At 32.9% G+C, this 16,177-nt stretch overlaps 1 protein-coding gene across 2 annotated transcripts in view; it reads left to right on the top strand.

The window, feature by feature from the left end:
- The window catches only part of LOC149790231 (prolow-density lipoprotein receptor-related protein 1-like), a 393,476-nt gene that overhangs the window by 124,784 nt on the left and 252,515 nt on the right, over positions 1–16,177 (top strand). For both annotated transcript variants that reach the window (XM_089972262.1, XM_089972261.1), the window contains exons 17-19: positions 566–685; positions 4,716–4,847; positions 15,894–16,016. In XM_089972262.1, the coding sequence (XP_089828388.1) occupies positions 566–685; positions 4,716–4,847; positions 15,894–16,016 (375 nt within the window). The remainder of the gene's footprint in view (positions 1–565; positions 686–4,715; positions 4,848–15,893; positions 16,017–16,177) is intronic.

Raw genomic sequence — 16,177 nt, forward strand, 5'->3', positions numbered from 1 at the left:
GTGTATATAACTGTATTGATGTATAAATGACTAAAGTCACTGGCATATGTGTAGTGTTAAGCATAACTTAACAGCTGGCCAGCAAATTCCAAGACTTTCCAGTCCTGCTTCAGCCACCTACTGAGTGGGAAAATGTGTTGATCATTGTTCATTTTAACTGTGCTGATATTTCCGATAGTAGAATTCAGTGGCTGAAAGATCCGCAGATGTGAATGTTGTTATTACAAGAGTACATTCAGAAGAACATGTTGCATAACCTGGGTGGCAAGATCAGAGACTTCAACAAGCCGCTAAGTGAGAATATCTGCTGGTATTTACTATGATTGAGTTCAGTGGCAGAAAGATTACAATATATTCGGTCACATGCACAACTTTAACTTTCATTATTGTGCTGTAATAAACACCCTGATTTTGAAAAATGTAAAGCTCTCCCCCCCCCTTTATTAGAGTGTATATGGTATACATTAATATGGTAATTAATATTTCATAACATTTTCATAATTTTATCATTAAGTTTCAAATTGCTAATTAATATTCATTTTTTTAAAAATTTTTTGCTTTGCAGTGGAAAAAAGACCTTGCGAGGTAAAGGAGTTTCAGTGTGGTAATGGCGAGTGTATTCCGAACACATATACCTGTGATGGTGATCGAGATTGCTTTGATGGATCAGATGAAGCTAATTGTAGTATGTATTAACCAAAGTATTTCATATTAAACTATAATGTATTAACCAAGTATTTCATATTAAATTATAATGTATTAACCTAAGTATTTTATATTAAACTATAATGTATTAACCAAAGTATTTCATATTAAACTATAATGTATTAACCAAGTATTTCATATTAAATTATAATGTATTAACCTAAGTATTTTATATTAAACTATAATGTATTAACCTAAGTATTTTATATTAAACTGTACTGTATTAATCTAAGTATTTCATATTAAACTATAATGTATTAAACCTAAGTATTTCATATTAAACTATAATGTATTAACCTACGTATTTCATATTAAACTGTAATGTATTAACCTAAGTATTTCATATTAAACTATAATGTATTAACCTAAGTATTTTATATTAAACTATAATGTATTAACCTACGTATTTCATATTAAACTGTAATGTATTAACCTAAGTATTTTATATTAAACTATAATGTATTAACCTAAATATTTCATATTAAACTGTAATGTATTAACCTAAGTATTTTATATTAAACTATAATGTATTAACCTACGTATTTCATATTAAACTGTAATGTATTAACCTAAGTATTTTATATTAAACTATAATGTATTAACCAAAGTATTTCATATTAAACTATAATGTATTAACCAAGTATTTCATATTAAACTATAATGTATTAACCTAAGTATTTTATATTAAACTATAATGTATTAACCTAAGTATTTTATATTAACCTAAGTATTTTATATTAAACTGTACTGTATTGATCTAAGTATTTTATATTAAACTATAATGTATTAAACCTAAGTATTTCATATTAAACTGTACTGTATTAACCTAAGTATTTCATATTAAACTATAATGTATTAACCTAAGTATTTCATATTAAACTATAATGTATTAACCTAAGTATTTCATATTAAACTATAATGTATTAACCTAAGTATTTCAATTCAAACTATAATGTCTTAATCTAGGTATTTCATATTAAACCATAATGTCTTAACCTAAGTATTTCATATTAAACAATAATGTATTAACCTAGGTATTTTATATTAAACTATAATGTATTAACCTAAGTATTTTATATTAAACTGTAATGTATTGACCTAGGTATTTCATATTAAACTATAATGTATTAACCTAAGTATTTCGTATTAAACTATAATGTATTAACCTAGGTATTTCATATTAAACTATAATGTATTAACCTAAGTATTTCATATTAAACTATAATGCATTAACCTAAGTATTTCATATTAAACTATAATGTATTAACCTAAGTATTTTATATTAAATTATAATGTATTAACCTAAGTATTTTATATTAAATTATAATGTATTAACCTAAATATTTTATATTAAACTATAATGTATTAACCTAAGTATTTCATATTGAACACTAATGTATTAACCTAAGTATTTCATATTGAACACTAATGTATTAACCTAAGTATTTTATATTAAATTATAATGTATTAACCTAAGTATTTTATATTAAACTATAATGTATTAACCTAAGTATTTTATATTAAACTATAGTGTATTAACCTAAGTATTTTATATTAAACTATAATGTTGATAATAAGATGTACTTTCGGTGTTTGTTGGTAGAGTACAGTAACTTGTTCAGCATTTTTATTTTCATAGAGTTTTGGATATTATATATGCTCAAATACAAGTTGAGACCAGCTGTAAGGAACTGTGAATAATTGTGTCACCATCTTTAAATAATGTCATTATTATTATTATTATTATTGCTTAAACCCTTGGCAATATATATATGTTTTATAAAAATTCAATACTTCATATAATTACCAAGTGATTATCTTCAGATCGAGTTGTATGAAACATAGTGCTTGGAACTGTGCTCTTTATAAAAGACATATGGTCTAGAAAATAACTGTTGAGAAACGCAGGGTAATATGATAGTCATGTGACATGTGACATGATTTATTGGCATGTAGAATACCATTTGTTTTGAATTCAAACTCTTAACAGATAGGCTTTTTAAAGCAGCTATCACAAAAGTAAGCACACCTCTAATGGCATCTTCTATTCTTCATAGCAGCCCAGATGAGAAACATTTGTTTCCCGTTTCCTTGTTCTAGTTATTAGGATTCACTCTTTATGAGTACTTCAGCCGATAAAACAAATTTCTGAATATTAAAATCAAACAAGGTGAAGAAGACAGATTTTTGCTTAACTCATTAACCCCTGTCACCATGTTTATGTGGCGGGAGGTAGTAGCCTACTGCCGAGCTCTGTAGCATCAAGGTCATGTATGATACACGAAAGTGGGTGGTATTACAGACCTGCCAACTCTTACAATTTTGCTGTAAGTCTTACGAAAATTACCCTTAAAATACGGACTTAACGGCATGAAAGCAAAACTACGGGAAAATGATCATTGCCGAAAAAATCTGGAAAATTGTTCATGCGAAGCGTCTGCATGATCAAACTGTTGATCATAGAATTTTTTCAAAAATGGCTTCTAGCAAGCAATGCATGTTTAAAGATGAAAGGGAAAATAAGCTTCTTGAAAAGTGTTAATAATAAACAGAGGAAAAATAAAAATAAATATTCATTTTCTTGTGAATAAAAGCTGGAAGAGACACAGTTATGTTTATTGGACATCACATGCCAATTTGAGTATAACTCTTGGCGGGAAATATGATTTCTGCCATCATGTGAAATGGAAAAACAATTTCCAGGAATTACATCCAAGTTGAGAGACAGCAACAAGCCATTGAGCTGCATAGGGTTTGGAACTAAAATTTGTGCACTGTACTAGTGGTAAATAAAGTCTGCGTACTTTACAAACTTTTCAGTTAAACATGATGTTTATCATCTCTGCACATTCCGAATACCGAACTTTTTATTACATTTTCCAGCTTCATAATAGCAGTTTATGATATTTTGTTACACCTTACTGAAAACTGGTCGAATTTACGGAAAAACTCAACTGCCTTACTGAGATGGACTCATCAGGGTGTGCAGGTCTGGTATTATTGAAAGGTAGACAGATGTAGCACTACAATGATACCAAATAATCGGGAATATCTAGTTGCACTACAGAATACAGAGGGAAAAGCCTAATTTTTTGGACCCAGTTTTTTTCCACCCAAAATTCGCCCGTGGTCGGAATCCAATTTTGTGTCCAGATTTGAGACTTTTTGGTCTCAGATCTAAGGCAGGCCGTTCTGAACTGCACACAGATAGATGAACCTTTGCAGAAGTAGGACAAGACAGTCAAATGATAAAAAGAGTGATCTCAGTACAAAATCCCTTCTGCTTGTGCGCGAGTGAAATAGCAATGAAAAATGATGTTTCTAAGACAACTAGGCATTAAGTTAATGGGAAATCACTTGGAAGTCAATGTATTAGGATGTATTCAGAAATGGCCCACAAAATGTGTTTCCTACTCTCATTTCAGGCAAAAATGACAAAAACCTCCAGGGGTTAATGGGTGCATTTTGATGATGTTACCAAATTTGAATATTCCTTGCGTATTTAATCACTTGTGCATCAATATTGCACATAAATTACAAATTTATCCATTCCTTGACTATTTGTAAATTTTTGTCCAATATCCTTGTTAATAGAAAATATTCTTCAAAACATTCATATCGGAAATGGATAATCTTCACAAATCATTACCACTTAGTACAGACCAAGAACATGCACACACCTATATGCAGAAAGTTTTAATAAGTTTTTATTATCGTTTTTCTTGTGGAGTCCTCAGGTGTATGGAGAACTGCATCAGAACACACATTACCAGTCAGTAACAATATTTACAGCTGTACATGCACTTATCTTAGAATGTGTGTATTATATGTATCTCTCCTCAGTGTGATATTTTTGTGTATTACCTTTATCACTCCCTCGTGTGTTATTTTGTGTATTACCTTTATCACTCCCAAGTGTGATATTTTGTGTATTACCTTTATCACTCCCAAGTGTGACAATTTATGTATTACCTCTATCATTCCCAAGTGTGACATTTTGTATATTACAGCTCACACTCCCCAGTGCAATAACAAGGATCAGTTTGCATGTACTAACAGCTCTATGACCCTCTGCATTCCACTCTCCTGGCTATGCGACAAGGAGAGAGACTGTCCTGATGGAGCGGATGAGACCAACTGTTGTAAGTGATTGATCAAATAATTGATTAATAGATGGAGTTAATACTAGTGAACAGATGTGGGGATTTGTTGATGGGCTGATCAATCAGTTGATCATTTAATAGGTTGTTTGATTAGTTGGTTGTTTTATTGTTCACTTTGGTATAAATGTAGAATGTTTGTACCATAATATTATGTCAGTCAGGTTTATACAAACAGATAGCATAGATTCATCTTTCATTATGACTGCCATTATTTTTTTAAAGAAATGAATTTCAAACATTTTCAATCAATATTGGTCAGGATCATCTGGAGTCATACTGGACTCAAATTTTAGGGCAAAGTGACCTGTTTCTAATTAGGCATAGTAGTGGGCATTATGGAGAAGCGAGTGTAGCGAGGTCAAAATTCATATTGCTCAAAATAGTAATTTAAAACAGTCATTTTACTAAATGTTTAATCCTGATAAATTGATGTAAAAGCTCTTTTTTACTTTTGCAGGAGAAGTGCAAAATAACTTGTTTACCTTTAATAGCGATGAACTGTAAATCCACACAGAATAATAATTTGTTTGTAATTTGGCTACAAATACATAAAATTTCACTCACTTTTATAAGCTTCATGTATTTAATTTTGGGGTCAATCTTGTAGATTAAGAAATAAATGTAGACAGAACAAATCATTAAATTGGCAGTAAATCTGATAATAAAAGCATGAAAATAGCATTCTGGACCTGTTTTACATGGTCTTTGAGCAGACAAAAGACACAAGGGTTTATATTGGACAAATGTCAACTCTAGAGAAAGTAAAATTGGCTTTGCTTTTCCTTATTATTTGGGTGCAATGACAGATGATTGGGCAAATTGTTTCAGCTAAATCATGCCTGGGAATAAATTCATTATCATTATAACATTAAGAACTTTCATTATAGCATTAAGATGATGTGACCCATTTTAGCATTAAGAGCTTTCATACCAGATGATGTGACCCATTATAGCATTAAGATGATGTGACCCATTATAGCATTAAGAACTTTCATACCAGATGATGTGACCCATTATAGCATTAAGATGATGTGACCCATTATAGCATTAAGAACTTTAATGACAGATGATGTGACCCATTTTAGCATTAAGAACTTTCATACCACATGATGTGACCCATTATAGCATTAAGAGCTTTCATACCAGATGATGTGACCCATTTTAGCATTAAGAACTTTCATGCCAGATGATGTGACCCATTATAGCATTAAGAGCTTTTATACCAGATGATGTGACCCATTATAGCATTAAGATGATGTGACCCATTTTAGCATTAAGAACTTTCATACCAGATGATGTGACCCATTTTAGCATTAAGAGCTTTCATACCAGATGATGTGACCCATTATAGCATTAAGAACTTTCATACCAGATGATGTGACCCATTTTAGCATTAAGAGCTTTCATATCAGATGATGTGACCCATTATAGCATTAAGATGATATGACCCATTATAGCATTAAGAACTTTCATACCATGTGATGTGACCCATTATAGCATTAAGAACTTTCATACCAGATGATGTGACCCATTATAGCATTAAGAGCTTTCATACCAGATGATGTGACCCATTTTAGCATTAAGAGCTTTCATACCAGATGATGTGACCCATTATAGCATTAAGATGATGTGACCCATTATAGCATTAAGATGATGTGATCCATTATAGCATTAAGAACTTTCATACCAGATGATGTGACCCATTTTAGCATTAAGAAATTTCATACCAGATGATGTGACCCATTATAGCATTAAGAGCTTTTATACCAGATGATGTGACCCATTATAGCATTAAGATGATGTGACTCATTTTAGCATTAAGAACTTTCATACCAGATGATGTGACCCATTTTAGCATTAAGAGCTTTCATACCAGATGATGTGACCCATTATAGCATTAAGAACTTTCATACCAGATGATGTGACCCATTTTAGCATTAAGAGCTTTCATACCAGATGATGTGACCCATTATAGCATTAAGATATGACCCATTATAGCATTAAGAACTTTCATACCAGATGATGTGAACATTATAGCATTAAGAACTTTCATACCAGATGATGTGACCCATTTTAGCATTAAGAGCTTTCATACCAGATGATGTGACCCATTATAGCATTAAGATGATGTGACCCATTATAGCATTAAGAACTTTCATACCAGATGATGTGACTTATTATAGCATTAAGATGATGTGACCCATTATAGCATTAAAAACTTTAATGACAGATGATGTGACCCATTATAGCATTAAGAGCTTTCATACCAGATGATGTGACCCATTATAGCATTAAGATGATGTGACCCATTATAGCATTAAGAACTTTCATACCAGATGATTTGACCCATTTTAGCTTTAAGAACTTTCATACCAGATGATGTGACCCATTATAGCATTAAGAGTTTACCAGATGACGTGACCCATTATAGTATTAAGATGATGTGACCCATTTTAGCATTAAGAACTTTCATGCCAGATGATGTGACCTATTTTAGCATTAAGAGCTTTCATACCAGATGATGTGACCCATTATAGCATTAAGATGATGTGACCCATTATAGTATTAAGAACTTTAATGACAGATGATATGACCCATTATAGCATTAAGAGCTTTCATACCATGTGATGTGACCCATTATAGCATTAAGAACTTTCATACCAGATGATGTGACCCATTATAGCATTAAGATGATGTGACCCATTATAGCATTAAGAACTTTCATACCAGATGATGTGACCCATTATAGCATTAAGATGATGTGACCCATTATAGCATTAAGAACTTTCATACCAGATGATGTGATCCATTATAGCATTAAGATGATGTGAACCATTATAGCATTAAAAACTTTCATACCAGATGATGTGACCCATTATAGCATTAAGAACTTTCATACCAGATGATGTGACCCATTTTAGGATTAAGAGCTTTCATATCAGATGATGTGACCCATTATAGCATTAAGATGATATGACCCATTATAGCATTAAGAACTTTCATACCATGTGATGTGACCCATTATAGCATTAAGAACTTTCATACCAGATGATGTGACCCATTATAGCATTAAGAGCTTTCATACCAGATGATGTGACCCATTTTAGCATTAAGAGCTTTCATACCAGATGATGTGACCCATTATAGCATTAAGATGATGTGACCCATTATAGCATTAAGATGATGTGATCCATTATAGCATTAAGAACTTTCATACCAGATGATGTGACCCATTTTAGCATTAAGAAATTTCATACCAGATGATGTGACCCATTATAGCATTAAGAGCTTTTATACCAGATGATGTGACCCATTATAGCATTAAGATGATGTGACTCATTTTAGCATTAAGAACTTTCATACCAGATGATGTGACCCATTTTAGCATTAAGAGCTTTCATACCAGATGATGTGACCCATTATAGCATTAAGAACTTTCATACCAGATGATGTGACCCATTTTAGCATTAAGAGCTTTCATACCAGATGATGTGACCCATTATAGCATTAAGATATGACCCATTATAGCATTAAGAACTTTCATACCAGATGATGTGAACATTATAGCATTAAGAACTTTCATACCAGATGATGTGACCCATTTTAGCATTAAGAGCTTTCATACCAGATGATGTGACCCATTATAGCATTAAGATGATGTGACCCATTATAGCATTAAGAACTTTCATACCAGATGATGTGACTTATTATAGCATTAAGATGATGTGACCCATTATAGCATTAAAAACTTTAATGACAGATGATGTGACCCATTATAGCATTAAGAGCTTTCATACCAGATGATGTGACCCATTATAGCATTAAGATGATGTGACCCATTATAGCATTAAGAACTTTCATACCAGATGATTTGACCCATTTTAGCTTTAAGAACTTTCATACCAGATGATGTGACCCATTATAGCATTAAGAGTTTACCAGATGACGTGACCCATTATAGTATTAAGATGATGTGACCCATTTTAGCATTAAGAACTTTCATGCCAGATGATGTGACCTATTTTAGCATTAAGAGCTTTCATACCAGATGATGTGACCCATTATAGCATTAAGATGATGTGACCCATTATAGTATTAAGAACTTTAATGACAGATGATATGACCCATTATAGCATTAAGAGCTTTCATACCATGTGATGTGACCCATTATAGCATTAAGAACTTTCATACCAGATGATGTGACCCATTATAGCATTAAGATGATGTGACCCATTATAGCATTAAGAACTTTCATACCAGATGATGTGACCCATTATAGCATTAAGATGATGTGACCCGTTATAGCATTAAGAACTTTCATACCAGATGATGTGATCCATTATAGCATTAAGATGATGTGAACCATTATAGCATTAAAAACTTTCATACCAGATGATGTGACCCATTATAGCATTAAGAACTTTCATACCAGATGATGTGACCCATTTTAGCATTAAGATCTTTCATACCAGATGATGTGACCCATTATAGCATTAAGATGATGTGACCCATTATAGCATTAAGAACTTTCATACCATGTGATGTGACCCATTTTAGCATTAAGAACTTTCATACCAGATGATGTGACCTATTATAGCATTAAGAACTTTCATACCAGATGATGTGACCCATTTTAGCATTAAGAGCTTTCATATCAGATGATGTGACCCATTATAGCATTAAGATGATGTGACCCATTATAGCATTAAGAACTTTAATGAAAGATGATGTAACCCATTATAGCATTAAGAACTTTCATACCATGTGATGTGACCCATTATAGCATTAAGAACTTTCATACCAGATGATGTGACCCATTATAGCATTAAGAGCTTTCATACCAGATGATGTGACCCATTATAGCATTAAGAGCTTTCATGCCATGTGATGTGACCCATTATAGCATAAAGAACTTTCTTACCAGATGATGTGACCCATTATAGCATTAAGAGCTTTCATACCAGATGATGTGACCCATTATAGCATTAAGATGATGTGATCCATTATAGCATTAAGAACTTTCATACCAGATGATTTGACCCATTTTAGCATTAAGAACTTTCATACCATGTGATGTGACCCATTATAGCATTAAGAACTTTAATGACAGATGATGTGACCCATTATAGCATTAAGAGCTTTCATACCAGATGATGTGACCCATTATAGCATTAACAGCTTTCATACCAGATGATGTGACCCATTATAGTATTAAGAGCTTTCATACCAGATGATGTGACCCATTATAGCATTAAGATGATGTGTCCCATTATAGCATTAAGAGCTTTCATACCATGTGATGTGACCCATTATAGCATTAAGAGCTTTCATACCAGATGATGTGACCCATTATAGCATTAAGAGCTTTCATACCAGATGATGTGACCCATTATAGCATTAAGAACTTTCATACCAGATGATGTGACCCATTATAGCATAAAGAACTTTCATACCAGATGATGTGACCCATTATAGCATTAAGAACTTTCATACCATGTGATGTGACCCATTATAGCATTAAGAACTTTCATACCTGATGATGTGACCCATTATGGTGGCGCTATACAGTTTCGCATTTTGCATAGGGTTAGGAATTTAAAGAAAAAGAATGTCCCCAGCTTTCCTCACTGGTTATACTGGCTATTTAAAAAAGACCTTGTATATCTTAGGTATAATGCAAAGAACCTTTAATTCCCTTTATTTTGGTGTATGATTGATGGGTGTACTATGGGTTATAGAGTATACAGCTTGGCCTTACTTCAAATGTGCACCTTTCAAAAAAGTGCTAGCTCTACTTGGTCATTTTCACTTCCTGAACTTCAGAGGTCAATTGTATAAAAAAGAGCCGATAACTTTTTTTACATTTTATATATTTGGTAATTCATTCATTGCACTTTCAGAAGCTGGTATTGTCTAGTCTGGCAAAATTCATTTTCCCTATTTTAATAGCTGCTATGTATAGTGTACTTTAGACTAATTCAGACTGATTTTTTAACACAAGGGAGCAGTCATTTTAGTTAGCAGTGTGCTTAAATCATGTAAAATTTCCAAAAGTACAATATCCAAAAGAAATATCATCCACATTACATTAATGTAGCATAGAGGTATGCAAACATTCTCTCCACTGTGCATGTTTTAAATGCGAACTACTTCACCTTACATACATCACTGTCTCAAAAGTACATATTATCTGGTGAGCGCCACCTATAGCATTAAGAGCTTTCATACCAGATGATGTGACCCATTATAGCATTAAGATGATGTGACCCATTATAGCATTAAGATTGTGTGACCCATTTTAGCATTAAGAGCTCTCATACCATGTGATGTGATCCATTATAGCATTAAGAACTTTCATACCAGATGATGTGACCCATTATAGCATTAAGATGATGTGACCCATTATAGCATTAAGATGATGTGATCCATTATAGCATTAAGAACTTTCATACCAGATGATGTGACCCATTATAGCATTAAGATGATGTGACCCATTATAGCATTAAGATCGTGTGACCCATTTTAGCATTAAGAGCTTTCATACCATGTGATGTGATCCATTATAGCATTAAGAACTTTCATACCAGATGATGTGACCCATTATAGCATTAAGATGATGTGACCCATTATAGCATTAAGATCGTGTGACCCATTTTAGCATTAAGAGCTTTCATACCATGTGATGTGATCCATTATAGCATTAAGAACTTTCATACCAGATGATGTGACCCATTATAGCATTAAGATGATGTGATCCATTTTAGCATTTAAGATCATGTGACCCATTATAGCATTACGATGATGTGACCCATTATAGCATTAAGATCATGTGACCCATTTTAGCATTACGATGATGTGACCCATTATAGCATTAAGATCATGTGACCCATTATAGCATTAAGAGCTTTCATACCATGTGATGTGATCCATTATAGCATTAAGAACTTTCATTCATACCATGTGATGTGATCCATTATAGCATTAAGAACTTTCATACCAGATGATGTGACCCATTATAGCATTAAGATGATGTGATCCATTTTAGCATTTAAGATCATGTGACCCATTTTAGCATTAAGATCATGTGACCCATTATAGCATTAAATTCATGTGACCCATTATAGCATCTTTTTACTTTTAGCTCCATATACCCTGTATTAAGTTAGAAAAGAGATTTCATACCACTTGGGTCTCTTGCTTATTGAATCATTGATTGACTTGTTCCTCTTCTAATTATAGGTCACTGGTATACCACAAATTCATTTATTGTTTATCATTTTTGTCGCTTAGTAAACAATGACATTCATTATTGCTTAAGTTGTGGAGGGGGAATGGGTGTTGTTTTATCCTTGTTGATGATGTGATAGGTCTTGAAAATTGGGGTTTGTGGTAGAACCCCCAAAAATTGATACCACCAGTAAAGTGAAATCATAGCATTTGTTTTAGCATCATATGATATTAATTAATGTACCAGAATATATGCATCATTAAAATTCTTGTCAAATAATAACTGAATAACTGTGTAATAATAATACAGGGGAAATCCACCTTAATTGATTTTTTGTATCATGATAAAGGGGAAATCCACCTTAATTGATAATTTACATCATGATACAGGGGAAATCCACCTTAATTGATTATTTGTATCATGATAAAGGGGAAATCCACCTTAATTGATAATTTACTTCATGATACAGGGGAAATCCACCTTAATTGATTATCCACCGTAATTGATTAGTTGTATCATGATTCAGAGGAAATTCACCTTAATTGATTATTTGTGTCATGATGGTGGGGAAATCCACCTTAATTGATTATTTGTATCATGATACAAGGGAAATCAACCTTAATTGATTATTTATATCATGATACAGAGGAAATCCAACTTAATTGATTATTTGTATCATGATAGAGGGGAAATCCACTGTAATTGATAATTTGTATCATGATGGATGGGAAATCCACCTTAATTGATTATTTTTATCATGATACAGTGGAAATCCACCTTAATTGATTATCCACCATAATTGATTAATTGTATCATGATATAGGGGAAATCCACCTTAATTGACTATTTGTATCATGATGCAGGGAAAATCCACCATAATGGATTATTTGTATCATTTTACAGGGAAAATCCACCTTAATTGATTATTTATATTTTGATGCAGGGGAAATCCACCATAATGGATTATTTGTATCATGATACAGGGGAAATCCACTTTAATGGATTATTTATATCATGATACAGGGGAAATCTACCATAATTGATTATTTGTATCATGATACAGGGGAAATCCACTATAATTATCGACCAAAATTGATTATTTGTATCATGACATAGGGGAAATCCACCTTAATTGATTATTTATATCATGATACAGGAGAAATCTGCCTTAATTGATTATCCACCATAATTGATTATTTGTATCATGATTACAGAGGGAATCCACCTTAATTGATTATTTGTATCATTATAGAGGGGAAATCCACCTTAATTTATTATTTGTGTCATGATACAAGGGAAATCCACCTTAATTGACTATCCACCATAATTGATTATTTGTATTCTGATACAGGGGAAATCCACATCAATTGATTATTTATATTATGATGCAGGGGAAATCCACTTGAAAGGATTATTTAATCATGATACAGGAGAATTCTACCATAATGGATTATTTATATCATAATACAGGGGAGATCTACCATAATTATTTGTATCGTGATACAGGGGAAATCTACCATAATTATTTGTATCATGATACAGGGGAAATCCAACATAAATGATTATTAGTGTCCTGATGCTGCAGAAATCCACCTTGATGGATTATTTGTATGATGATACAGGGGAAATCAACCATAATTGATTATTTGTATTATAATACAGGGGAAATCAACCATAATTGATTATTTGTATTATAATACAGGGGAAATCAACCATAATTGATTATTTGTATGATGATACAGGGGAAATCAACCATAATTGATTATTTGTATGATGATACAGGGGAAATCAACCATAATTGATTATTTGTATGATGAGACAGGGGAAATCAACCATAATTGATTATTTGTATGATGATACAGGGGAAATCAACCATAATTGATTATTTGTATGATGAGACAGGGGAAATCAACCATAATTGATTATTTTTATTATAATACAGGGGAAATCCACCATAATGGATTTTTTAAATTATGATACAGGGGAAATCCACCTCAATTGATAATTTGTATCATGATACAGGGGAAGTCCACCATAATTGATTATTTGTATCATGATATAGGGGAAATCCACTTTAACACATTATTTACATAATAATACAGGGGAAATCCACTTTAACGGATTATTGTTACATTAATACATGGGATATCCACATTAACATAATACATTATACTGCAAATTCAGATGTAACATGATTGCATATAGCTCGCATACAGAAAACGTTTATTCCTGCCATGCTGCAGGATGGTACATAACACTGTTGGCAGTTATGGAGCCCCAACTATCCCATTACAGTGGGGTTCCGCAGCACATAACATAGTCAGCAGTTATGGACCCTAACTACTCCAAAAATGGTGGAATTCCATGTACATGACACTGTTGGCAGTTATGGACCCCAACTACTCCAAAAATGGTGGAATTCCATGTACATGACACTGTTGGCAGTTATGGACCCCAACTACTCCAAAAATGGTGGAATTCCATGTACATGACACTGTTGGCAGTTATGGACCCCAACTACTCCAAAAATGGTGGAATTTAATGTACATGACACTGTTGGCAGTTATGGACCCCAACTACTCCAAAAATGGTGGAATTCCATGTACATGACACTGTTGGCAGTTATGGACCCCAACTACTCCAAAAATGGTGGAATTCCATGTACATGACACTGTTGGCAGTTATGGACCCCAACTACTTCAAAAATGGTGGAATTCCATGTACATGACACTGTTGGCAGTTATGGACCTCTGCTATTGCATTACAGTGGGCTTCCCCAGCACACAACATAGTCATCAGTTATGGACCCCAACTACTCCAAAAATGGTGGAATTCCAGGTATCACGGTACCAATTTTGTTTTTCCATATACCAAAATGCTAATGTTCTGAGAAATAAAGATACTTTGTATCCTACCTCAGCATGCATGCCACAAACTGTCATAGAGAACAATGTTAGATTGTCAATTTGACAAGGACAAAACCAGGTACTCCACTGCATTTAAGAGAGATAACTCTACTGGAACTAGACAAAGAAAAGAGTTATCTAGTCACAACAGACACAGTTTCAGCCATGTGTACCACATTTTTTAAAAAATCTTAAGAAATACAAAATATGATCTAGATATGAATTAACATAATCTCACATGTTGGCAAGAGGCACAACTTTTTTTAAAGCCTAACAGAAAGTACAACTCTTACATAATGCACCAATCACAGCTAGTGTTGTTCTTTATTTCTGAATGTAATGTTCCCTACACCTTAAGCTCTGCCCAACTGGGATTGTACAGTTGGTACCGTTATACCTCCATGTACATGACACTGTTGGCAGCTATGGACCCCAACTACTCCAAAAATGGTGGAATTCCATGTACATGACACTGTTGGCAGTTATGGACCCCAACTATCGCATTACATTGGGGTTCCCCAGCACATAACATAGTCAGCAGTTATGGACCCCAACTACTCCAAAAATGGTGGAATCCCATTTATATAACATACTCTTAGACTATTACATTGGGGTTTCTCTGTGAAAAATACAGTCAGCTATTATGGACCCCATAACATGGTCAGCATTTTTTGGAACTAACTACAGCATTACAGTGGGGTTCCCCTGTAATGACATGTTTTGCCGTTATGGATCCTTACTACTGCATTAAGGTGGGATTCACCTGCAATCCTTATAACAGTTTTTGTGATGGAACAAAATCATTTATATTTTGAAAACTCACTTTCCTGCCTAATTTGCTCAAATGTAATTTGCATGAATCAATTTAATTAGTGTCCTTTTCATTACCAGCTACTACCAAAGCCTGCGAGTATGATTTAAAATGTCAAGATGGCAGTAAATGCCTGAATTTTAGGGAGCTGTGCGATGGCAACAAAACTTGTTCAGATGGCTCAGATGAAGGTGGAAGTTGCAGTAAGTATATGTGTTTATTATTATGTATTATTTATTATTATTTATTATTATTATTATTATTATTATTAATGTTCTTTTTTGTTGTTTTGTTAACTTTTGCCAAATAACGTTGGGTGTGAGCTGTAAAATATGTATGTTTTCCATACCTCTGTCATTCCGTC

Source organism: Sinohyriopsis cumingii, chromosome 10, assembly GCF_028554795.1.
Source record: "Sinohyriopsis cumingii isolate HCF-2022 chromosome 10, ASM2855479v2, whole genome shotgun sequence".
Classification (NCBI taxonomy): Eukaryota; Metazoa; Mollusca; class Bivalvia; order Unionida; family Unionidae; genus Sinohyriopsis; species Sinohyriopsis cumingii.